The sequence below is a fragment of the Sciurus vulgaris genome (genome assembly GCF_902686455.1).
Source record: "Sciurus vulgaris genome assembly, chromosome: 2".
Lineage (NCBI taxonomy): Eukaryota > Metazoa > Chordata > Mammalia > Rodentia > Sciuridae > Sciurus > Sciurus vulgaris.
The window spans coordinates 98,325,307-98,352,762 of record NC_136462.1 but is presented as its reverse complement, the minus strand read 5'-3'; the positions used below and the strand labels follow the sequence as shown (position 1 = coordinate 98,352,762).

The 27,456-nt window shown below is 39.0% G+C and overlaps 1 protein-coding gene across 16 annotated transcripts in view; it reads left to right on the top strand.

Annotated features, from left to right (window-relative positions):
* ATP8B4 (ATPase phospholipid transporting 8B4 (putative)) overlaps positions 1-27,456 on the top strand; it is a 236,553-nt gene that overhangs the window by 183,081 nt on the left and 26,016 nt on the right. For 15 of the 16 annotated variants that reach the window (XM_079129885.1, XM_079129898.1, XM_079129886.1 and 12 more), the window contains 3 exons: positions 4,540-4,687; positions 7,401-7,584; positions 8,119-8,342. In XM_079129885.1, coding sequence (XP_078986011.1) covers positions 4,540-4,687; positions 7,401-7,584; positions 8,119-8,342 — 556 coding nt within the window. The remainder of the gene's footprint in view (positions 1-4,539; positions 4,688-7,400; positions 7,585-8,118; positions 8,343-27,456) is intronic. The other variant, XM_079129889.1, reaches the window with a different exon arrangement.

Below are 27,456 nucleotides of genomic sequence, written 5' to 3'. Positions count from 1 at the left end.
CATATTTCCAAATTATGTATATGCCTACTTTATCCAATGATTCTTACTTTTAGGAAGTTCCCTTAAGAAAAAAAGTAGACAAATGTATTAATAAGTATATAAGGAAATACTAACTGCTGCATCAGTTATGATAATAGAAAATATATAACTCAAATACTCAGTCAAATGTTTTGTCAAATACTGTGATATAAATATGCAGTGGGATACTATGCAGTTCATAAAAATTTTTATGTATTTACTGACTTTGGAGGATGCCAATCATATATTTTAACTAAAAAATGAGATTACAAAACTTCATGCATAGTGTAATCTCTTTTCTGCAAAAAAGATTATGTATGTCATATTCATATATATATGCATATATGTGTATATATAAAACACATCTGTCCATTTATGTTATGGTTTAGATATGTGATATCCCCCAAAATCTCATGTGTGAGACAATGAAAGAAAGTTTAGAGCTGAAATGAATGGGCTATAAGAACCTTAACCTACTTTTATCTAAGCCCACAGTTTTGGGGATGAAATATAAATATCATAAATTTGCAATCATTCCATTTTCCTGTATTAAGGTTTTGAGTTCAGTGAAAGTTCATGGAAAAGAAAGTGTATCAAAAGAACAGAATCTGAGTGATAGTAGCTATTGGAAGGAAATGACCTAAATGGTTATATTTAAACCTGTCAAATATGTTTAGATTATTTCATAAACATGGACATGTAATTTTCATGCATATCATGCATATGGCTTGCTTCATATTTAGTGTCTTGAAACCATTTTAGACACTTGGAGTCCTGGCTTAATTTTGCTTCTGTAGGGCATGCCCAGAAATCTACAATTAAACCCTGCTATGGTTTCTCTGAAGTTTACTGCATTGATTATATTTCACCAATGCATGTCTTTTGCCAAAGGAAAACAGGCTAAGAATGTAATTTTGTTTGGTCTGAAAGAAGAACTCATTCCATATTTTATTTTTGTAGCACTGATCACTTGTTTTTATCTTAGAAAAATTTATATCCTTTTAACTAATTAAACCATGCAGTGACTTCACTGCTTCTGAGAAGTATCCCACTGATATTCCTGGAAATCAACATTTCCTCTTTAGTCAACAAAAATGTATTGGTGTCTTTTGAACACCTACTTGGTGGGAAGTTATTGGTTTGGATGTTCAGGATTATCAAGTGCAAATGGTTCCAGGCTGAGCAGGTAACATAGTGCCATTTAGGCTATTTGTAAGACATTAGGGAGTGGTGAGGCTTTTGGTGAAGGGGAACATCATATGGGTCATAAAGTCCTACATGTTTCTTCAAACACCATAAGGGTCATAGAAGTGCATCTTGGCCCTATTTTTCAACTTTTAGTCATCCATACAAAATGTTTTAATATGCTAAGTTTTTCTTATAAACTGTCTTCTAAAACATAGTGGAGCAGCTACCCAAGCTTTCATAACTGGCATCTACTTTCACTGGTTGATGCACCAACCAGTCTGACTGGTCCCATCCCCCAAATTTCTAATAAGGAAAAATTTTCAGAGGTTGAATGTCTTATAGGCCTTTTCTTGTAGAAAGGGTTGGTGGAACTGGGACTTGAAATAAAAATTTCATGTACTTTCTCCCTTCTCTACTATTGGCGGGATGGTGCTGTTCCTTTAAATGCCCCTCTGTCCCTATATTCTAGTTCAACCTGGAGGCAGCATGTGGTGTGGTAGGCTGAGAATTAAGAATTTGAAATCCAAGGTCTGTGGCTGATTAAGCAAGTAGTCAGAAGTCAGATAACTCCCCTGATGCAGTGGTACACGTCTATTATCCCAGGGATTTGGAAGGCTGAGGCAGGAGGATCATGTTTCAGGCCAGCCTCAGCAACCATCAACTCAGTGGGAACCTGTCTCAAAATTAAAAAAATAGGAAGGGCTGTAGATGTAGTTCTGTGGGTCCAATCTTCAGTATCACAAACAAACAAACAAAAAATTGGTGTGGAGATGAGGTGGGGTGGGCAAAGGAGGGTCAGATAACTCAACAATGAGCCTGAACTCAGGTCTTCAGGTACTGAGCCCAAAGCTCTAACCTTTGTGTCAAAGTCCAGATTGTCTTCTTTTAACATGGTGTCATGATTTTAATTCACTCCCTAACAGATCCTTTTAATATTAGAATATAGAGTACCTTCAAGGACAGACAGAATGACTTTACTTCCTACTATCTGTTTTTTCCTTTATCGATTGCCCGCCAGCGAGCACAGACCTACCTAACTGCTCTGCTGTGGTTGTGAAGGTATGGGGCCGAGATGCCACAGTCACCTCAACTACTAATGCATTTCTACTGCCAACAACAGAACGAACTGCCCTTCATTACAAAGCTTGGAAAACACAGGCGTTCTTTGTTTTAGCATTTATTTGTATCCTGTGGTTAAGCATAGCGTGTTATGCCTGCAAAAATGTATAGCTCATAGTCGTTGAAGGGAATTATGTGCAGCTTTTTCTCCCTTCTAATAAATTGCTTTTGCAAGGACCAGCTGGTGTTTGAAGAGCTAAGTTTCTGGAATAAAAAGAAATGACAGTTACAGAATAGTGGACAAAGGTCTGAAAACGTGAGTGCCTAATCTGGCAAGGAGTGATGGCCCGTGAGGACAGGGCAGTGGGAATTTAAGCAGAGTTGGAAAACTGTCCTTTTTCTGCCTGGAAAAGGGTTCATGTCAGATGTTAGGAAGACAGTTTGGGGGGCGGGTATCATAAGTCAATAGAATTTCAGCCAATACTTTCATGAACTTCGCCCTTCTTTGGAATGTTTTCATTCTCTGAGGGGAAAACAGAGGTTGAGTCATTTATACAGCGAGTGAGAACTTTACTAAAAAGGAAACCTCAGGAGATGTTTTCCCTGTGGTGCTTTCTTAAGATCCTATTTATGAGCTCTAAAGCATTGTCAGAGAAATGTTCATTTCGAAGGAACTTGTCTCCCTCGCTTTCTTCATTATATGGCACTATAAATTTTCATGACTGTGAGGATTCCCTGACATGGTTATCTGCAGTGAAAGTCTGATCCTCCCACTTAAAACACTGATTTTTTCATGTCTTCTCTACCTCCCTCTTCCCACGGTAACTCCCTAAATTTCACACGTAGTACTCTGACTTTATAAATCTTTTTCTTTGGTTCTGCAAACTGGTGGCTAAATGCATGATAGCATCATTGGAGCCAAGAGCATGTGACCCCTGGGTTCTTAAGTGCAGACTGTGATTTTGGTCCTGGACAGCAGAAGGAGATGTTGAGCCAGAGGATAAGGTTGCTTTTGTTGTTGTCGGTGTTGTTTTGGTTTTGGTTTTTAAATTTAGTATGTAAACAATTAGTGTTGCATTTTCAAATAATTAGAAAAATGAAGGCTCGAATGGTTGTTTTGATACAGTGGTCATTCTCCTCTTTCAGAGGAACCTTAGCATAAACCATTTTAATAAATATTTTTTACATCAAATGAGCCTTTAGGGAGCCAGTCCATTTTGCCATAAGCCCAAACATCCGCTATTCTGCTTCAGCTCTCACTTCCCGTTTTCTTCTGAGTACTCACTCTGTACCTGCAGTTGAACACTGAAGGGTTGGTAACTGGTGTTAGCACCCATCCTCAGGGGGCTTCTACTGGCAGGTCTCCGTTTGTGATTGTAGCCTCTGTTTTCAGGTCAGCCAACCTATGTTACCTCAAAGCCTGTCACTGAGAGGTTCACCGAGAGGGAATTTCCTGTCCCGTAGTATCATCATCTTTGCATTTTGAAACAAGCAGTGACATATCACTTCTAAGAGTGCTATGTCACCATGGAAATGGCCTCTTAAATGGGAGAGATGGAATGTGGACAGGATTCTTTAACAGCTACTGCTAGTTTAGAGCTGGAGCATTTGGAGGGAGTTTCCACTTGGAATGACCCTCCTCTATACTTGGGTGTCTGTAGTTTCTTTCCAAGGAGATTAATTCTATTGTCTGAACTGATGAATATAAATTCAGTTTAAAATTGTCTATTATTTTATAATGACTAGTAAATACTATCATTTTTATTGTCAAAATTTTAAAGAACATGTTTCTCAGAGGACTCCCATTTTAAGCCAGATCATATTACATTATACCTCATATTGATGAACTTATACATTTACAGATGCCCTGAAATTCTTAGAAGATTTTCATCAATTGTCTTTAGTTTTTTGCTTTCCATTATTTAACGACATTGTATGCCAGAGAGTTGTTCTTCAGTCCTTCTATACTAAGTCTACCAAGATTCCCTAGATAAACCCTGCTCAAGATGGTGATTTACCTTTTAGTTAATATAAAACATTCAAGATGATTTTGTTTTCATTGTGTTTACCCGCCTATTTCCTGGAATTTAGAAATTTGCTATGGTCTTCCCATCACAAAGAATTCCAAGCTTGCTTGCTGAAACTGGATCTTATGCCATACTCTGTCTGAATAGTGAAGACACGAATTTAACCTCTAGACCGGTCTCTTGTGAGAGTAAGTAGGTATGCTCTGTATACTCTGTTATGATGTTTCTTTTCCCCTTGTTCTTTAAGGAAAGCAAAGGAAAATCTGTTTGGACACAACAGAAGTTTTTCCAATGGTCATGTAGTTAGTGAAAACAAGCAGCAGTTGGAGCTGGACTCCGTGGTAGAAGAAACCATAACAGGAGATTATGCCTTAGTCATAAATGGCCACAGTTTGGTGAGTTTGCTTCAGGCTTTTGTCTTTTCTTCTTCTTTTCCTCAGTAATCATCTCTTTTGTGCTGTCATAATGAGAACTCATTTTGTGTTTTTCAAACAAATGGCACTACAAGAAGCAAAGCATACACAATGATTTCCTGTTTCAAAGGGAAAGGAAACTTCTAATATATATTTCATACATTATTATTTGAACCATCACAGTGAAGGGGAGGCTCCAAAGAAATACTCTCTTCACAGAATATCAATCTTGTCTAAATGACTGTAGACCACTTAGCAGTATTATTTAAGTGCTTTAAGGGACTGTCACAGCTCACTGTTAATTAATTAAAATAATGCAACTGGATGGGTGAATTGCAATCCTTGCTCTTGCTAATGTTTGTGATTTGCAGAGAATAACCTGACCTTCATATAATTACCACACCAAATTATTGCCATTAAGATACCTCTGGTGGTTTTTCTAAATAGCAGCATTTTACAGCAATGCCAAACAATTTGCTTTGATTAGGAAATCTGGTTCTTGTCATAATAGAATAAACTTGCATTGTACTTTTGATGTAGTTCAGGTTCCAAATCTTGAACAAATATCAAAACACTCTTCTGAGTTTCTAACTTAGAATACAAAATTATCATTTGTGTGCACAAAGAACTAATCTCACATCTTTGGCTTTGACGATCATTTTTCATTTCGGAGTTTGGAAAATAAATGTTTCTTCTTGTAGACAGTTTCTTAGAGGACAAAAGAAGTTGGATGTGAGTAGAGTGCATTTTCCCCCTTGTGATCATCTGTCTGTTAGCTCTTAGTGCTTAGAGCATTATCCAGCTGGATTCCAGACGTAATGATGTGTTGCCTTCTACACCATGGAAAGTTACAGAGCTCGGTTGCAGGCCAAGCTCAGTCAGAAGTTGGTCCAGATGACATGAACTTCTTCCTTGCTCAGATGAACAGCAACTAAAAATTATAATACTCTCATCTGGGACTTGAGGCTGGTAGCCTCCAAGAAGAATTGTCCAGGGACCACAACAGGGAAGGGATCTCCTATGAGTGGTGCTTCAACTTTCCCTCAGGCTCAAAGAAGCCACTGTGAGAGGGTGAGAGTGCCCAGGTGATAATTTACACCATTCCCTTTCTCCCTGTTTCTTAATTTTTTGAAAGAAGGACCTAAGATAGATGCTCTTCAGGAACCCCTTAGCTTTAAAACCTGATGCATAAAAAGCCACGAAATGTCACTTTTTTGTTTAAGGAGAACTGACTGTTTTTGCTAGTGTGGTCAGAAGGTGTTTTTTTTTTTTTTTAGATCATAATTTTAATTTGCTCAAATGCTCCTGCATTGCAGAATGTAATCAGTCCTGTTTCTCAGTCTTAGTCTTGCTTTTTTACTTGTCAATAATAAAAAAGAATAGAGAAAATAGAGGACCATTCTGAGCAAGAGGGTCAATTTCATGCTTTTTTTTCAGAAAAGGTGATTATATTTGAGAATGTGAATTCACAATGTCCTCTAGGAATTATAGGTTTGGAGATAGAATTATGTTTTTATATTCTTTTAACCACCCATGTGTTCATACTGTTGGCATTTATGAAACATGCCCAGGTTGCAGTGCTGGAGTCCAAGGATCATAGAACATGGCCACTGATTTAGGGATTGCTATCTAGTGGTATGACAAATACTAGAAAAGAAGAGTGAACACAGTGCTTTGAGAACAGAGAGGTAGGTACATTTAGTTCCTTGTAGAAAAATCAGGGAGGACTTTCTGGAGGAAGCAATGGTTTAAAGTAGAGATGACAGCAAGTACAAAGGCACAGAGACAAGAAAAACCTAGTAAATCTTAGGAAGCAAGCAATTTGGCATGAAGGAAAATAAAGAGTGAACTTAAAGGTCATAATCGAAGATAAACGTCCAAAGGAATGTACAGGCCATGTCATCATGGGCTTTTAATGTCTTGCTAAAGCTTCCCTCAAAGATAATCTATGACTCAAAGTTTAAGTGGATTCCTGTTTCCTCTTAATGTGTTTATTAAAGAATGTACAGTAACATTTTTCTAGAAAAAATGATTATACAGTTAGTTGGAAGGGATTATGTTATGTTTCAATACCTTTCTAGCATGTTTAAGCATGTTCTGTGTTTGGTGAGGAGCTAAGGTGGAAATGACCGCAGGACCCTGTTTGAGACAGAGCTTCCATGCTGCTGTTTTTCTCAGGCCTCTCCCCTCTCCAGGATTAGAAGCTGTGTTCTTCAAGGGCTGATCTCCACATCTGAGCAAACACAACAACAAACACTAAATGTATAAGGTGACAATGCAAAGGAGACAAACAACCTGTCACATAGAACAAACAAATCACTATCATTTGTAGTTCCTTCTAAACTTGGACAGACAATGAATCGATTTTGTCTTTGCTTTCTCTAAACTTAGGTTTCTAGAACTTTTCCAGCCTTTAGCTGTGCCTTGCTAATGTATCCTGGTAAGGTGTTAAGGAGGACACATGAAGGGCATAGTCTTCATTTTTATTTTTAAATTCCTTGGTACTTACTGGAAGTTCAATACTCATTTCTTTGCTTTTGTTTGCTTTTGTGACTCTGAATCAGCAATGACTTGAAGTGTATCAAATGGTTTAGAAAAAAGTCAGTTAAGAAAACAGACATTTGCTTCCCAGCTTACAACCTTCATTTATTGTTGCTTGTTCTTTTCTTTTCTGGATTCTTTTTTAATAACACAGGCCCATGCCCTAGAAAGTGATGTCAAGAATGATCTTTTAGAGCTTGCCTGCCTGTGTAAGACTGTGGTTTGCTGCAGAGTTACCCCCCTCCAGAAAGCTCAAGTAGTAGAGCTGGTGAAAAAACACAGAAATGCTGTCACTTTGGCCATCGGCGATGGAGCCAATGATGTCAGCATGATTAAAAGTAAGAGGATATTTGCTCAAGGGGCATGTTGTGTACCTGGAATCCTCAGGTTCAGCATTTGGTAATGTGTGCTGGAGATTGCATTAAGATTTAATTTTGCTGTAGTTCTTAAATAATGATACTTTCTGGGTCCAATGCTTCTACCATTATTAGAATTCATAAGACTGGTGTGTCTTTAATTGAATCATTTGTGTATTTTTAGGTTAAAAAAGGACATTGGTCACCTAATACTATTTGGGGAGATAAGTAGCTAGAGTATAGAAAGAATTAAGAGCCATATTTGCAACACATGGGTTTAACCCCATCTTTGCCACTTACAAAACCTGTGCAAGTTACTGAACTTTTCTGAGCTCAATTTCCTATTAAGTAAAACTAGGGTTAATGCTTATACATATTTCATGAGATAATATATGTGAAAAATTATAATTGCTATAAGTTTCCAAAAATGAATGACATGAAAGAGGTGTGATTAAGTTCTCAGAAGAGATTGTGTCTTCCTTTTGGGAATGAAAGTGTTCCTCTCTTCCTTTGTAGGTGCACACATTGGCGTTGGCATCAGTGGCCAGGAAGGACTGCAAGCAGTCTTAGCCAGTGACTATTCATTTGCACAGTTTAGATATCTCCAAAGGCTTCTCCTTGTTCATGGAAGGTGGTCCTATTTCCGAATGTGCAAATTCTTGTGCTATTTCTTCTACAAGAATTTTGCATTTACACTTGTGCATTTCTGGTTTGGTTTCTTCTGTGGTTTCTCAGCCCAGGTTGGTAAAAGCACTTTTGTTTCTTCTGTAAGATCTCATGAATTACATGGGATCTCCTTCATGGTTCTTTACTAATAAATAGAGAACATTTTAATTTTATTTTTATTGGTATGTTTTAATTATATGTAATAGTGGAATTCACTGTGATCTGTTAATAATGCATGTTGTGTAAATGAATCTGTTTCATTCTCCTATGCCTTTCCTTTCCTTCCTCCTTCCTCCCCCAGCCCCTTTCTCTACTTTACTGGCCTCACACTATTTTAGAGAGCATTTTTATAGCCCAGTTCAACTGACAGTGTTAACAATTATGTAACTGATAGTTGACATGAGCTTTGAATCCAATCCCCTGAAATATTATATTTAGCTGGAATTTTATTTACTTTCTTATTTACATTGTAACTCAGTACCTCTTCCTTGTACTTTTTATTTTTTATTGAACTGTTTTGGTGTGACGAGAGGTAAGCTCAATGAAGAGTTTTAATTTAAAAACTGAAGTCTGAGAAAAACTAACAGGAAATGCGGGGGTCTCTTTTTTTCTGAAGATGGTCATTCACTCACCACACTGAATGTAATCTGAGCTAAGAGTAAATGTGTTTTACATCAGGGAGAAGTAATTAATATTGTGACATCAAAGCTGTTTTGATAGCAACTCATCAGCTGAGCGTTTGCTTAGCATGTGAAAGTTGATCTATAGATAATGTTGGTAGCAAGTAAGTAAAGTTAGCAAATCCATAAACTAGAATTCTATTTTTATATCTACAAGCAGATAACAACTTAATTTTGATCACATACACAGATTCTACACATTTTACTCCCCCCTGCTCATGTGTTTTATGACTTTGATGTCACATTTTACATCTTTTTATAATTTGTATCCCTTAATAAATTACTGTTGTTTTGCTCATTTTTAATAGTTTCATACCAGAGATACATTGATTTACCCACCATCATTACAGTATCAGAGTATTCTGAATTTGACTTTCAGTGAGTTTTATACTTGCACATGTTGTCATGTCATTCACCATCTTTCTTCAACTTGAAGAATTCCCATTAGCATCTCTTGTAAGGTAGATTTAGTGGAGGCAAACTGTCTCAGCTTTTGTTTGAGAAAGTCTTTATCACTTCTGCAGTTTTAGAAAGACAAGGTTAATGAGTATGGTATTCTTGGTTGGCAGTTTTTTTTCTTGCAGAATTTGGAACCTATTACTCTACTCCCTTCCAGCCTGCAGGGTTTCTGCTTAGGAATTCCCTGATAGTCTTAAGGAGGTTCCCATATATGGGATGATTCACTTTGTCCTGCTACCTTCAACCTCCGTCTTAGCTTTTTTTTAAAATTCTGACCCCACCCCCAATCCAGAGGCTCATTCATGCCAAGCATGCATTCTACCATGAGCTGCACTCCGAGTTTTGTCTTTAACTTTGACAATTTGATTGTGGGGTGTCTTGGTGTGGGTCTTTGGATTTGTCTTATCTGGTGTCCTTCAGGATTCCTGGATTTGGCTGTTTTCTTCCCCAGGCATGGGACATTTACGGTGTTATTACTTCGAATATATTTTCTGTCCCCTTCTCTCTTTTTCTCCTTCCTGCACACTATTTAAATTATTCTGCTTGGTGCTATAACTTAAGAGTCTCAAGCTGTCTTCACTCTTTTTCATTCATTTTTCTTCTTGCTCCTCAGATTGGATGACTGATCCTAGTGAACTGTCTTTGAGTTCTTAGATCCTTTCTTCTGCTTGATTCAAGCTGCCATTGAACCCCTTTACAGAATGTTTCATTTCAGTCTTGCTACTCGTGAGCTCTGTTATTTCTGTTTGGAACATTTTTATTGTTGAAATTTTCAGTTGACTCCTGCATTGCTTACCTGACCTCACTGAGCATCTTTATGGCCATTATTTTTAATTCCCTGCCAGGTTAGTCACATTTCTTCATTTCACTCAGATCAGTTTCTGGAGATTTATCTTGCTCTTTTATTTGGAATATATTCCACTGTTTCTTCATCATTTTTGACTTTCTGTATTGGTTTCTGCAGATAAGACAACTTGTCAGACAGTTCTTGTGTAGGAGAATGATCTCACCAATCCATCCAGTCAGAGATTTTCAGGTGCTTTCCAAGTCATTGTCTATGCAGAATACTGTCTCTGATATTGGTGGTTCCCTGGAGATTAGGATGTGCCAAGTCCTGTCAGTAGCCTGCCATATTCTCTAGATGCAGCTGGAAAGGCTGTGATATTTGATATTTCTTCTTTCTTCTCTTTTCACAGTGAAACTAAGCACAAGCATTTGTCACCTACTCTTTCTACACTAAGCCAAGGGGAGGATTGGTGACAAATGCCTGAATTCAGGTTCAGACCATACCCTCTGATCCTGGGGAGATAGCTGCTGGAAGTGAGTCCATTGTATATCCTTTTTGATTTCTGTAGTATAGAGTCTCAAAGCCCCATTGACTCCTAGAGCTAGTTCAATAAAGGGACAGTTCCTTGCGTGGAAGCTGTAGAGGTGAAGGCACTTGGTAAATGGCCTCACTCCTTACAGGAAGAAAGAATAAGCATGGTTGTATTACTAGGATGAACTGGAGGGAAGTCTCATGAAGTTTCAAACTCTGGTTTTTAGAGGGCTACTGTTTGTAGCTCTTTGGTGCAAGTTCTTTAGAATTCAGGCTCTCAAGTAGCCACTGAACGTATGTGCCCTAAGCCTGTTCCAGAAAGAAAACAGGAGCTGCATATTCCCCTTCCCTTTCTGCACTGCTCCAAGTGGGTGTGGCTCTCGAAGTGCTTGTATACCCACTTAAAACCACCAGTTTGTTCTGTGGTCTAGAGAGGCTCACATATGCCTAGACCCTTCTGTTCCCAGAGCTAAGAAGTTGAGAATGAAATCCTTCAAGAGTTAGCTGTGAAAGTTTGGGACCTCGATGCATAGTATAAACCCCTTCCTGGGGAAGAAAAGAGCAATGTTTTAAAAATCACTTTCTCTGCTTTGCTTCTGGGCATTGAAGGCCCTAGAAGTACTTATGCATTGGTATAAAACCACAGATTCCTCCTTGCAGCCTAGACAGACTAATGTGTCTGATACCCTCCATTCCTAGAATTAGTGAATTAAAAGCTAAACCATGGGGAACCTTAGAATTAGGGTGCTCTAGGAAATCCAAACCCACTCTCTCCACAAGGAGAAGTGTGTTGGGGATTGCTTTCTTCATTTTAACACACAGTACCTGGGGAAAGATCCATACCCAAGCATGCTTCATCTTTTCCTACCCATTTGCCTGATGGGTAGGAGTTTCTGACTTGCCTCCTGAGGGATTGGTCCATGAGTAGTTAGATGTTCACTTGGTATGTCTGTGGGTGGAGGGACATGTCCATTCAGAGGGCCAGACTGTCCTAGTCTACCATGTTGCTGTTGTCACTCTCATATTCTTTTTAAATGATAGTTTTTAAACTCCTTATCTTGGATATCAGATATGTTCTGACCCTGGTGGGCAACCATGAAATGTAATAAATAGTATTTAAATCTACATCAGAAAGAAAACAATATTAAAAAATGTAGATGTAGATATGGTATGGCATTAATATTTTGAATAATGGTTTGTATTTATAGACACACAAGACTTGTGTAGGCAAGTTTACTGCCAAGTTGTCTTTGTTAAAACTGTGAAACTGAAAGTAATGTTCAATGATTTCTAACCTCTAAAAAAAGGTTACTTTTTATTTATTTATTTATTTTTATTTTTGAGATGCTGGAAATCAGATTCTAGGCCTAGGCAAGTGCTCTACTACTGAGCCACACCCCTGGCCCTTAGGTTATTTTCTGCTTTGCTTTTAGGATCTGATAAACTTGGTCAGAGTCAGATGTTGAACAAGAGTTTTAGTGCTTTCGCCACTATTTAAATTTTAAAAGACAAAAGAGAGAACAAAATTGCTCCAAAGACCCGAGTATCAGATGGTTGAACCCAGCTGTAAGACACACCACCTGACTATGATTAGGTTCCTGAATGTTTAGCTTAGCATGTTTCTTTTATATGTCCCTTTCTTTCTTCTCTTTTGTTTTTTATATGGAAAAATCTAGTTAATTGCAAAATCTTCATTTTGAATCCCTTGTTAGTCCTGATTTACCCTATTCTTTCCTGTACTGGTAAATGGGGCTGGACCAGCTTTAGCATGTATGGAACTACCTGGAAGGCCTGCTAAAGCTCATTTCACTGGGTCCCAGCTCCTGGGTTTCTGATTCAGTAGGTCTGAGGTAGAGCCCAAGAACTTATATCTAACAAATACCCCAGAAATGATGGTGTTGCAGGTCCAGGTCCATACTTAGGGAACCACTGGGTTTGCCAACCTAGAAGAATATCCAAAGGTCTGCTTTCTTGAACCCAGACCTGGAGTGAAATCCAAGCTGCTGACCTTTTGTTTTGTCCATGCTGGGACTTTTCCAGTTAAGCAAACAACTGACTTCCACATAATCAAAAATTTCCAGAGAGTTTAGAAGCCCCTCATCCCTCCTACCAAACCATCATCCCTCAGGCGTATTATACCTGCACAAAGACAGGGTCTGGAGGAAAAGGGATGTCTGTTTCAGGGTGAAGGATCACATTCTCCAATGTAGTCGGTCCATTAGGATTTCATCTACTTAACCATAAACTCCTTAAGGGAAGGAAGCACATCTACACACATATTTCTCTTGAATGGCACCTGCCATGTCAGAGGTACTCTAGCCACCTCATGTCACTGGGTGTTTCTAAAGCCTTTTCTCATGCTTGAGACAAGTGCGGCAAGAAGAGTCATTCCAGCCTCCAGTCACTTACTCAGTTGCCACTTACTCTACCTGCACCAAGGGCCAACCCCATAGGCTCTGGATCTGGTCTGTGTAGCTGTGTGCAGCCTGAGCAACACTATGGGAAAAGGAGATCAGGGTCTAAAGCTGTAAACATGGTGATGGCATTGATTCCAGAATGTCTCAATGTTATTTTCAGTTCTGTTAATATTTTTATGGCAAGATAAATTGAGCCACATGTGATGTATTTCTCAATTATCTGTACATCAGTTCATCATAGGGAAGACAGAATAGATTTCCAAGGTTTATTTTGTTGACTAGGACTTGTCTGCTTTAAATATGGCAGGATGAATCATTTTTAGGCAAACGAACAATCACTATATAAAACTGATTGGGCTTCTGAGGAGTCCCGAACTGCTCTCTACTCGCCCTTATTTGATAATCTTATCAAATTGGGTCCCAGGCTTGTATCAGAAAGGATCTTTGGTCCCATTATTTAATCCTTTCATTCATTCAATAAATATTTACTATGCGTCAATTTATGGTGCCTCCTAGAACCTGTATCTTCAGTATGGGAAAAGGTGCATTCTTTGTGGTCATGGCTAAGTCCGATCTTGCAAGTTTTATCAGCTATCTATGTGGTGAGGTTTTAAGGTTCTGTTTGTAGGTTTATCAGAGAAGTAGATAGGCTTGTGAAGAGAGTAACACATCATAATTTGTTATGGTCTATTGGAAAGGAGAGGCCAGTGAGTCAGTGATAGTATCCACATGATGGCATCAACACAGGTATCAGCTTCTATCTAGAAGCATGATGTTGTTGACACAAGAAGTAGGGCTAAAAATTATAATTATAGCTAACACTTAAATAGCACTTGCTGTGTTCCAGACATTGTTTAAATGTTCTATTAACTCAATTCTATGATAACCTTGGGAAGTAGGTTTTGTAATCATGGTCTACATCATGATTTAAAAAGTGACTTACAGTGGAGTTTCAAGATGGCGGCCTAGAGGGTGGCTGCATTTCATGTTGCTCCAGGACTCAGGATTCAAAAGAGGAGATATTGAGAGAATTGGGACCAACTCAAAGCAGCCGGGGGAGTCTCTCCCGTTGGGGAGGCATCCCGGATGGGGCGGTAGTCCCGGAATGCAGGAACTTTGTGAAGTAGAGCTGCCGGCGAGACACCCCTCCCCCGGCTGGAGCAGTGAATGCGGACAACTGGGAGCGTCGTAAAGGAGGCCGCTCAGCACAGCGCTGGGACACGGACCAACCACTGGGGCTCTGGTGGCTGCCCAGGGGAGGAGCGGCGAGGAGAGCTGTGTGGACTCAGAACACTGGGGCCCGCCCTGAGGAGGAGGAGGAGGAGCATGGCCGCTTGGATTCGGAGTGACTGCACCAGAGCTACAGGCGGTTGCCAGAGGAGGAGCTGCGTGGCGAGGTGTTTGAACTCAGACTGCTTCTGAACACCGGGGCCTGCCCTGAGGAGTAGTAGGAGGAGGAGGAGCACGGTGGGTCATTTGGACTCGCAGTGACTGCATTAGAGCTCCAGGCAGCTGCTCAGAGGAGGAGGCGATTGGTGAGTTGTTTGGACTTAAAGCGACCGCTCCTGAACACAGGGGGGCTGCCTGGAGGAGAAGCGCAGTGGGTCGCTTGGTCTCGAGTGGCTGCACCAGAGCTCCGGGCGGTTGCCCAGAGGACGTGTGCAGCGGATCACGTGGATTCAGAGCCACTCAGAGCGACCACTCCTGAACACCCAGGGGTTTACCTGGAGGAGGAGGAGGAACGGGGAGGGTCACTTCGACTCGGAGTGATTGATTGCCCAGGGCTACGGGTGGTTGGTGGGTGGAGGAGGCACACAGTGAGTTGCTTGGACTCCTAGTGACCGCACCGGAATACTGGGCGGCTGTCTGGAGTAAGAGGCGTGTGGCGGGTCTCTGGAACTCAGAGCGATTGTACAGGGCCCCAGGTGGCTGCTCAGAGGAGGGGCCGCATAGCCAAGCAATTAGGTGCAGAGCAGGGTCCCAGGATCTAGGAGGCTTCTTGGTGGAAGAGCCGCACAGAGACACGCTTAGGGGTGGAGTGAAGGTTCCAGGACTGTGGGCAGATTCTCTGAGGAGGGGCAGCCTAAGGAGATTCATCTGCGAAGGGTGAGGCTCCCAGGCCCAGGAGGTAGGGCCGGGCCCCTGGGAACTTTGCAGAGGAAGGCAGCCCAGCCCAGGCGGTAGCTGTAAATTGAGGGGAACTTCTAGAAGGGAACTGACCAGCAAGACCTCCCCACCGGGTGAGTCTTCCCTGCCGGGTGAGGTTTCCCCACAAGAACGGTAAAACCAGAGACACAGGCCCAAACAGGCCTTGCCTCAGCCCGCAGCCTAGGTCCCCTTTGGATGACCATTGGTCAACAAGTGGAGGCACCTCTGCCCACTAGCAGGGAATATACCCCACCTGAAGGCCACCACTCCTAGAGAGGCAGCTTCCTTGTGGAGCACTGCATTATCAACTTCCTCCAAGACTTCAGCCTACGGAAGGCTAAGAGGGGATATATATAGACATCTTCAGGGACATTGTAGGTCAATAGAGGAAATTTGCAATATCTCAGTGGTCCACTGATACCAGAACAATATGAGAAAACAAGGAAAGAAAATACCCCAAACAAATCTAGATGTTACATCAATAAAACCCAATGACAGCATGGCAGAAGAAATGACAGAAAAGGAGTTCAGAATGTACATAATTAAAATGATCAGGGAAGCAAACGATGAGATGAAAGAGCAAGTGCAGGCATTGAATAATCGCACCAATCGACAGTTAAAAGAGCAAATACAGGAAGCAAAAGATCATTTCAATAAAGAGAGATATTGAAAAAAACCCAAACAGAAATCCTTGACATGAAGGAAACAATAAACCAAATTAAGAACTCCATAGAAAGCATATCCAGTAGGATAGAACACCTGGAAGACAGAACCTCAGACATTGAAGACAAAATATTTAACGTTGAAACAAAGTTGACCAAAAAGAGAAGATGGTAAGAAATCATGAACAGAATCTATAAGAACTATGGGATATCATGAAAAGGACATATTTAAGAATTATTGGGATTGAGGAAGGCCTAGAGAAACAAACCAAAGGAATGAACAATCTATTCAATGAAATAATATCAGAAAATTTCCCAAATCTGAAGAATGAAATGGAAAATCAAGTTCAAGAGGCTTATAGGACTCCAAATACACAAAATTACAACAGACCCACACCAAGGCACATTATAATGAAAATACCGAACATACAAAATAAAGACAGAATTTTAAAGGCTGTGAGAGAAAAGAACCAAATTACATTCAGGGGGAAACCAATACGATATCAGCAGATTTTTCAATCCAGACCCTAAAAGCTAGAAGGGCCTGGAACAACATTTTTCAAGCCCTGAAAGAAAATGGATGCCAACCGAGAATCTTATACCCAGCAAAACTTACCTTCAAATTTGACAATGAAATAAAATCCTTCCATGATAAACAAAGGCTAAAAGAATTTACAAAAAGGAAGCCAGCATTACAGAACATTCTCAGCGAAATATTCCATGAGGAAGAGATGAAAAACAAAGAAGCAAATCAGCAAAGGGAGGAATTATCCTAAAGGAATTGTCAAATAAAGGAGGAAACAAGTTGTGACAAACAAATAAATAAATAAAATTTAAAAAATTAACCAAATGACCGGGAAACCAAATCATATCTCTATAATAACCCTGAATGTTAATGGCCTGAATTCATCAATCTAAAGACATAGACTGGCAGATTGGATTAAAAAGAAAGATCCAACAATATGTCGCCTGCAAGAGACTCACCTCATAGAAAAAGATACCCATAGACTAAAGGTGAAAGGATGGGGAAAAACATACCATGCACATGGACTCAGCAAAAAAGCTGGAGTATCCATCCTCATTTCAGATAATGTGGACTTCAAGGCAAAGTTAGTCAGAAGGGATAAAGAAGGTCATTTCATACTGCTTAAGGGAAGCATAAATCAGCAAGATATAACAATCATAAACATCTATGCCCCAAACAGTGGCTCATCCATGTATGTCAAACAAATCCTTCTCAATTTCAGAAACCAAATAGACCATAACACAATAATACTAGATGATTTTAACACGCCTCTCTCACCACTGGACAGATCTTCCAGACAAAAATTGAACAAAGAAACCATAGATCTCAATAACACAATCAATAATTTAGACTTAACGGATATTTATAGAATATACCATCCAACCAAGAGCGAATACACTTTCTTCTCAGCAGCACATGGATCCTTCTCTAAAATAGACCATATATTATGCCACAAAGCTAATGTTAGCAAATGCAAGAAGATAGAGACACTACCATGTATTCTATCAGATTATAATGGATTGAAGTTAGAAATAAATGAAAGAGTAAAACACAGAAACTACTCCAACATCTGGAGAGTAAACAATATGCTATTATATGATGAATGGATAACAGAAGATATTAGGAAGGAAATTAAAAAATTCTTAGAGGTAAATGAGAACAAAGAAACATCATATCAAAATCTCTGGGACACTATGAAAGCAGTACTTAAAGGGAAATTTATTTCATGGAGCGCATTTAATAAAAGAAGTAAAACTCAACAAAGAAACGACCTAACACTACAGCTCAAAGCTCTAGAAAAAGAAGAACAGAACAGCACCAAAAGTAGTAGAAGACAGGAAATAGTTAAACTCAGAGCTGAAATCAACGAAATTGAAACAAAAGAAACAATACAAAAAATTGACAAAATAAATAGTTGGTTCTTCGAAAAAATAAACAAAATTGATAAACCTTTAGCCACACTAACAAAGAGAAGACGAGAGAAAACCCAAATCACTAAAGTTCGGAATGAACAAGGAAATATCACAACAGACAGGACTGAAATACAAAACATAATTAGAAGCTATTTTGAAAATCTATACTCCAACAAAATAGAAAATTTCGAAGACATTAACAGGTTTCTAGAGACATATGAAGTGCCTAAACTGAACGAGGAGGACATACACAATTTAAATAGACCAATTTCAAGTACTGAAATAGAAGAAGTCATCAAAAGCCTACCAACAAAGAAAAGTCTGGGACCAGATGGGTTCTCAGCCGAGTTTTACAAAACCTTTAAAGAAGAGCTCATTCCAATACTTCTCAAAGTATTCCATAAAATAGAAGAGGAGGGAACCCTCCCAAACTCATTCTATGAAGCCAATATCACACTGATACCTAAACAAGACAGAGTCACATCAAGGAAAGAAAATTTCAGACCAATATCCTTAATGAACATCGACGCAAAAATTCTCAACAAAATTTTAGCAAATCGCATACAAAAACATATTAAAAAGATAGTGCACCATGCTCAAGTGGGTTTCATCCCAGGGATGCAAGGTTGGTTCAACATCAGGAAATCAATAAACGTAATTCACCATATCAATAGACTTAAAGTCAAGAATCACCTGATTATTTCAATAGACGCAGAGAAAGCATTTGATAAAATACAGCACCCCTTCATGCTCAAAACACTAGGAAAAATAGGGATAGTGGGAACATTCCTTAACATTGTAAAGGCCATTTATGCTAAGCCCATGGCTAATATCATTCTAAATGGTGAAAAACTGAAAGCATTCCCCCTAAAAACTGGAACAAGGCAGGGATGCCCTCTTTCACCACTTCTATTCAACATCGTTCTTGAGACTCTGGCCGGAGCAATTAGACAAACCAAAGAGATTAAAGGGATACGAATTGGAAAAGAGGAACTCAAACACTCCCTGTTCGCTGATGACATGATTATATATTTAGAGGAACCTGGAAATTCCACCAGAAAACTCTTAGAACTCATAAGTGAATTTAGTAAAGTAGCAGGTTACAAGATCAATGCTCATAAATCCAACGCATTTTTATACATAAGTGATGAATCTTCAGAAAGAGAAATTAGGAAAACTACCCCATTCATAATAGCCTCGAAAAAAATAAAATACTTGGGAATCAATCTCACAAAAGAGGTGAAAGACCTCTACAATGAGAACTATACAACACTGAAGAAAGAAAGAACACCCTAGAAGATGGAAAGATCTTCCATGTTCTTGGATAGGAAGAATTAATATTGTCAAAATGGCCATACTACCTAAAGTGCTATACAAATTCAATGCAATTCCAATTAAAATCCCAATGACATACCTTACAGAAATAGAGCAAGCAATTATGAAATTCATCTGGAAGAATAAGAAACCCAGAATAGCTAAAGCAATCCTTAGCAGGAAGAGTGAAATAGGGGGTATTGCAATACCAGATCTTCAACTCTACTACAAAGCAATAGTAACAAAAACGGCATGGTATTGGTACCAAAATAGAAAGGTAGATCAATGGTACAGAATAGAGGGCACAGACACAAACCCAAATAAATACAATTTTCTCATACTAGACAAAGGTGCCAAAAGTATGCAATGGAGAAAAGATAGCCTCTTCAACAAATGGTGCTGGGAGAATTGGAAATCCATATGCAACAGAATGAAACTAAACCCATATCTCTCACCCTGCACAAAACTAAACTCAAAATGGATTAAGGACCTCGGAATCAGACCAGAGACCCTGCAGATTATAGAAGAAAAAGTAGGTCCAGATCTTCAACATGTCAGCCTATGACCAGACTTCCTTAACAGGTCTCCCATAGCACAAGAAATAAAAGCTAGAATCAACCACTGGGATAGATTCAAACTAAAAAGCTTTCTCAGCAAAGGAAACTATCAGCAATGCGAAGAAAGAGCCTACAGGTGGGAGAATATCTTTGCCAATCATACTTCAGATAGAGCACTAATCTCCAGAATCTATAAAGAACTCAAAAAACTCTACTCCAAGAATTCAAATAATCCAGTCAACAAATGGGCTAAGGAAATGAATAGACACTTCACAGAAGAAGATCTACAAGCAATCAACAAACATATGGAAAAATGTTCAACATCTCTAGTAATAAGAGAAATGCAAATCAAAACCACCCTAAGATTCCATCTCACCCCAATTAGAATGGCGATTATCAAGAATACGAGCAACAACAGGTGTTGGCGAGGATGTGGGGAGAAAGGTACACTCATACATTGCTGGTGGGGCTGCAAATTAGTGCAGCCACTCTGGAAAGCAGTGTGGAGATTCCTTAGAAAACTTGGAATGGACCCTCCATTTGACCCAGCTATCCCACTCCTTGGCCTATACCCAAAGGACTTAAAATCAGCATACTACAGCGATACAGCCACATCAATGTTCATAGCTGCTCAATTCCCAATAGCCAGACTGTGGAACCAACCTAGATGCCCTTCAATTGATGAGTGGATAAAGAAACTGTGGTATATATATACAGTGGAATATTACTCAGACATAAAGAATGATAAAATTATGGCATTTGCAGGCAAATGGATGAAATTGGAGAATATCATGCTAAGTGAGAGAAGCCAATCTGAAAAAGCCAAAGGACGAATGATATCGCTAATAAGTGGATGATGACACATAATGGGGTGGAGGGAAGGGTTAGTGTTAGGGTTAGAGTTAGGGTTAGGGTTAGGGAGGGGGGCAAGTATGGAGGAAGGAAGCACTGTATAGAGGAAAAGAGGGGTGGGAGGGGTTGGGGGAAGGGAAAAAATAACATAATGAATCAAACAACATTGTTCTATGTAAATTTATGATTACACAAATGGTATGCCTTTACGCCATGTACAAAGAGAGAAACAACATGTATCCCATTTGGTTATAATAAAAAAAAAAAATGAAAAAAAAAAAAAAAAGTGACTTACAGCGGGGTGCACTCCTGTAATCCCAGCAGCTCGGGAGGCTGAGACAGGAGGATTTTGAGTTCAAAGCCAGCGTCAGCAATGGCAAGGTGCTCAGCAACTCAGTGAGACCTTGTCTCTAAATAAAATACAAAATAGGGCTGGGGATGTGGCTCAGTGGTAAAGTGCCCCTGAGTTCAATCCTGGTACCAAAAAAAAAAAAGAAAAAAAAAGTGACTTATAATTTTAAATTGTGACCAAAATGTACAATAACATAAAATTTACCATCTTACCTATTTTTAAGTGTTTAGTTCAGTAGTGTTAAGTACATTCATGTTGTTGTTTATCAGATCTCTGCAGCTTTTTTGTCTTGTAAAATGGAAACTCTGCCTGCTGAACAGCAGCTCTCCATTTCCCCCTCCCCCAGTCCCTGGCAACCACCTTTGTACTTTCCATTTCTGTCAGTTTTTAGACCATGATTATATATTACTATTTTAGATACAACATATAGGTGGAGTCATACAGTATTCCTCTTTTTGTGATGGGCTTGTTTCACCGAGTATAATGCCCTCGGTGTTCATGTGACATGTTTTCCTTCTTTTTAAGGCTGAATAACATTCCATCGTATGTCTATATAATATTTTATTTGTCCATTCACCCGTCAATGGATATTTGAGTTGCTTCCACCTTTTTATCTACATCAGGTTAATATTTTCTAAATAATATTTGAAATTCTGTGCAGTAAACTTCATTTCTTTACCCCACCTCCTTATTTTCTCTCCACAGACTTGAAAATTCACAATTTGCATTTGTGTATTCAAGATTCTGACATCTATTTTTTCACTTATGACGTCTCTAAAATAGACAGGGATGCATCCTTACAATCAAAGTCATATTGCAATAGCCCTTGGTCTGTATTAAAGTCATTTTTTTCCAGAGAGCATTTACATAACTTCTGGAGTATAGTCAACCTGAACTCTTTCTTTTTCTAAGGATCTTTTTGAAATCAGAGTATAAATTCCAACAAATACCAGTTTCTGCTTTTAAGTTTTTGTTGTTGTTGTTTGTTTTGTTTGTCTTTCTGTTTCTCCCTTTAGCTAAGGCAAGTGGACACAACTAAGTTCTCTTACAGTTCTTTTCTGCATGAAAATTTGTTGTCTTTTTACTCTCATACTGAGGATTTGGTCCTTTGCTGCCTTAGCTTGATGGAAATGTTAGGTCCCCTGTTTGGTTTAATATTGACATCAACAATGTGTCTCTTATAATCAATGCTGTTTTATAATTAATGACTTTTGAGATTATTACCCAAACTCATTTGGCATGGAGCCCTGTTTTTTCCAAGCAACAGGTATAGTGTACTATAGAACAGGTGCCATGTGGAACCCTTTTTTGGGAAACTCTGGAAAGGATGTTGCTACAGTGGCAATTTTGAAACCTGACATTGCCTTGCAATTTATCCTACTTCCAACATTTTGAAAGCTTATTTATACACTTTTTAAATGTATGAGACACAAAATAATCTATGAATACTCTCCTCATAGGAACAGGCTATTTATGTTTTTTCCTTTCAAACAATTCCTTTCCTTTATTAACTGTAGTCCAAAGCAAAAAATAGCCCTGTTTTATATACCAAAGTGGTAGTTTACATCCAAAGTTTTACAGTCTTTTTTACTATCCTCAAAGTATTCTTCCACTATACAAATATTATATAATATACTTCAATGTATATACCTGAGACTATACTTTTTTTGTATTTTTCTTATGAATAAACGTAACATTTTGAGAAACCTTTTTGATTTATATTCTTCAGGAATGTCATTTTCCTTAATGACACTCCGAAATATGACTTTTTTTTTTTGTAAATTATTTACCTATTCTGATTCAAAAGACACTTAAAATGCTATCATTTCCCCCTCCCAGCTGTAAGTTACATGGCATTGTCAAACTGCTAGTAGGCATACTTCCTTGCCGTCTTGGAAAGAATAGACAAAATGACGAATAGGACAGGACCCTGCCCAGTTAGAATTGTTTTTCTCTTTGGGAAATGAAAACTTGCATAAATGGGTCTAATAGAAAGATGGTAAATAAAGTTCCTGTGAGAACAGCGGAAAGGAGAAGTACACATGGATCTGGGAAGACTTCTGGGGTGAACTTTCAAAGTTAAGTGAAGATCTGAAGGCCTGAAAGTCTGACCACCTGCAGAGACACCGGGCCTGGTTTGCAAAACGTGTGAGAATATAGAGTTAAAGGAGGAAATCCCTCCCCTCATAACTCCCAACTGACCTGCAGTACCTGAAATCTTCTAATTTTAAAAATTCCATTTAACTTCAATTCATTCATCAAAACCATCTAAAAACTGCATGGCATTGAAGGGAGATCTGACTTAATAGTATTTGTGTGCAGTGAGAAGCCTGTTTTAGAACAGCTGTTTGATCAATATAAAGATGGAGGCAGGTGTTCACCACCCCACTCCGCATGTGATTGACTCCAGGCATTGGCTACGGAGAACTGACTGATGGCAACTGGGATGTGGGATTGGGATTGGCAGGAATCATTGTTTCTTTTCTGTTCCATTTTCCACTAAAAGGACCTAATCAGCTACTGAAGATGTTTTGACTTTTTTCCCTTAGCTCTGTTTTTCTAAGGACAGTATGCTTTAAATGAGGCAAGTGGAAAGAAAACAACACATTTGGGAGAAATATTGGCCTACAGAGAATGAGAATTTGTGGATGGGGGATATTTAGAAGTCACCCTCCCTCACGCTCCTGTCATAATTGTATAGATGGCTTTGGCATCCAAAGTCATGTGTTGGGTAATTAGCCTTTCTTTGCTCCTAAAATCATTAGATGGCTGCTTAATTCCAGTCTTCTTAAAAGAAGCTGGGCACCTGAGGTCTTCTCACCTCCTGCCATACTCTTCTAAATTGCTTCATGGAACTGAAAGCTCCTTGGTAAAAAGGAGTAAGTAGTAATAAAAACTCCAGGGCCCAGGAAATTCAGTGATAGCAGTAACAGTCCTTGAATGTTCATTCATTTAACAAAAGCAAACTGAGTGCCAGTTTAGGGTCAGGTGCTCTTGTGGCCTTCAGGGAAACTAGAGTGAATTGGAGGGATGCATTTCCTGCCCTCAGAGAACTTATAATCTGGGAATGATTTTATTTTCACAAATGTGAATCTGATGTAGAGTAACTCAATAGTCATGCTTCTCTTATTTTCACCAAAATTTGTTTGAAATAGATTTACAATGGATGAGTCACATCTTGGGGCCAACCTGTGACTTCCCAGTATGATTCCCATAAACTTAAATATTCATCCCTGCAACTCTCAATAGATTGCTTTGAAGTAATGCATGCTGCAGTTGACAGACTCTAGCAAATGTAAACAGATGGTGTTTTTTTTTTTAGACACAATGTGGACTTGTAAAAACACCAGTTAATTATTTAATGAAATGACATATACTATTTCTTTACTATTTTGGCCTGTCTTTTGGAGCCTGGTGAGTTTTATACAGGTTATTATTCTCTGATGATAGCTCCTGTAGATTCTAGCTAAAGCCACATCCTGGTAGGTGGGCTGGGACAGATGTGTAGACCAATCCCACTGTGCCTTATGAGGCTCCAAGAGGGCTCAAGTGAGGGACTGCTCACCACCTGTGCAATAGTGGCACTTAGGACATCTCAGAAGGGAGGTGAGGATGTGATGCAGGCTGGATTGTGCTTGGTTTACATACTTTCCTCTAATTAACTCAGTACCTCACCTCTGTCATGACTGGTTTGGGATACGTGGGGCAAGAATCTGCCTGGGAGGGACCAAATTCCCTTCTGCTTGCTTTGCTCAGTGAATCCTCCTGGGAAAAACATTTGGGACAAAGAACAAAACATGCATGTCTTGTCAAAACCTAGAACCTTTGCACTAGTGGGGAACTTCAGAGTTGACTGTAGTTCCTCACTTTACAGAGGAGGAGCCCAAGTCCCCCAAGAGCTGGGGATCAGTGGTGAGCAAGAGCAGGATTAGAACCCATATATTATGATTTCCCCATTAGTGTTCTTTCTGCTCTGCTCAGTAAATGCCACTCTTTTTTTTATCATGAATTTGGAAAAGCTAATGGCTATATCCTTTTATATTTTCCTTTTCAACTATCTTCCCTCAACTCCTAATCAACAAGTGTTTGCTTTATTTGGAATCTGAAGGAAAAACATCCAGAAACAGTCTCCTATGACTATGTTAAGGAAATGGACTCTCTTATTGAGAGAAAGTTTATATCTTTCTTAGGTGGTATTTCCCAGAGCTTAGACCTGAGGAAGAGTAGACTTGCCCCTAGGCAAACTGCCTTCTAGAATTATCTGGAAGCTTGAGGCCACCATCTGCTGGCAAACATTCCAACTGAACTGTCACTGAGGGACTAATTCAATATAATCTATACTGATGAGATTTCCTGCCTGCTTTCTGGTCCAGAAAAGTTTGGATAAAGGTCAGATATGTTTCTAAGCTGACTCATGGAGCCTTTTAAAGAATGTGCCTTATTCCAATCTATTATTGAAGCCTGCATGTTTTCCATGGAGTCCACTGTGGGTTTGTATACACTATTAATACCTGTAACTTTAAAAGCACCCTACGCCTTCAGGAGATTTAATAAAAATGAACTGCTTACCACCAGAGTTAGAGCCAAAAAAAATTTTATTGAGGTCCTATTTAGGAAATTCACATTTAAAACTATGCAACTACTGGCACTGTGTACTTGTGAGATGATATTATCTGATGACAATTTATCATTGTCAGTGAGATACAGAGCTGTGTATTTTTAAAAATTTCTGCTGTGATATGGAAGCAATTATCTTGTCAAGGCTGGAAAAACTTTAGTTCTGTCAAACAATATAAGAAAGCGCACAATGAAAAGTTTTGGAAGTGATGTGAAAGAGTGCGACTAATCTCAAAGCTTTGATGACTTCGTGGATTTGGTTACCTGTGAGTCTGTCTCTACCTGGCATGGTGAATCCTTTCTCCCTTGCCTTCCAGATGTGTTCTGTGGAAAACCGAGGGTGGGGCCTGGTGCTCAGGCTTAGCCATTCTTCCTGGAGCCTGCTAGTGGGTTTCTGTTAATTACATAAATCAACAACAGATGTGCTGAAGCTGAGCACCTCATATTTATTCCACAATGTGTTTTCTTTAAATGACAAATGTTTTTTAAGGCCCAAAAAAAGTCATTATATAGCTTTCCTTAGCAACACACAGCAAAAGGGGGAGTGTGTATCTCTAAAGAGGAAGTTTGTGTCATTTTTTGAACAAGGAGCTAGACCTATGTGCTCAGAGCAGAAACCCGTTTCTAATTGTTAAAGAACCTTATTGAGGTTTATATACATGTGGCATTTATAAATCAGTGATTTTGTGTTCTCCAAGCTGTTTTTAGATTGTAATTTGTAGTCAGAGTATTTTTTACTCTATATAAAATGGTTGATAAGACTCATAAATTGCTTCTACAAAGAATGAAGCAAGGAGGAGCTTCCCTTAAAAAGGAAAACAGTGAAGTTGGAAAACCTGAAAATTCTCCTCTTCCTTTTTATTTCTGATCTTCAAAAAGATACTAGATTGTTCTAAGCAGACGAGTGGCAACTCATAGGGGCATGTCTTTTCTTTCTTATTTTGGACTATTGAAGATAGGAAATAGAAATTTTGGAAGAAGAAATAGCATAGCTGCCACTAGGTGTATAGGGACACTTAGGAAAATTCTTCCGTGGGACCCTGTTTGTATAAATAATTTGGGTCAAAATCAGAGTGTTAGCATCATTCAACTAGTCTGGTCTTAGAGAGACCAGAGACCCTAGAAGAGGCATTTTCCCTGCCCCCATCTCCTCTGGGTATTTGGTCAACTGGTGTATGTGGAGGGGGGTCTTAATTGTCTGGGGGGGGGGGGGGGGGGCAAGGGACATAAGTAAAAAGGAGGCATTTTTCTAGAATAACTGAGTAATTGAGGATTTCTTGTAAGAGGAAGAAGTGTATTAAAGAAGAAATTCTGCTTGTGGCTTTAATTTCTGTGAAAGTTCCTGAAATCTAGACTGTGCTAATCCTTTGCCAATAACTGGCAAAGGTGATTTCTAATGTGAATGACTCAAGTTGACAGATTTTGGTAGAGTCTGAGACAAAGTCAGAATTATCTGTGATGGATGTAATGAAGAATTCATGAGGAAAATGCTTAAGTATATTGAAGAATTCATTTTTACTTAAATCTTGTTCTAAATTTCTATTTATTTTGTGAATATAGTAGTTTAGTATAGGAATCAATGTCTGTGGTTACTTACCCCAACAAAAAATTTTATTTTCATTAACAATACAATTAGTGGGAAAATGTACCCTTTATTTACCCATTAAGTACACCACTTGAAGCTTGGATCCTTGCATTCTTCTCCCTTCCTTCCTCCCTGTTTTTTCCCTTTCTTTCTTCCATAATGATATTGTTCCTTTATTGAGCACTATCTGTTTTTCAGACACTTTACTGCCTTTTATCTCATTTCATTGGACACTCTCAGACTCCATGTAAACCCCATTTTATAGCCAAGGAACAAAGACTCAGAGGAG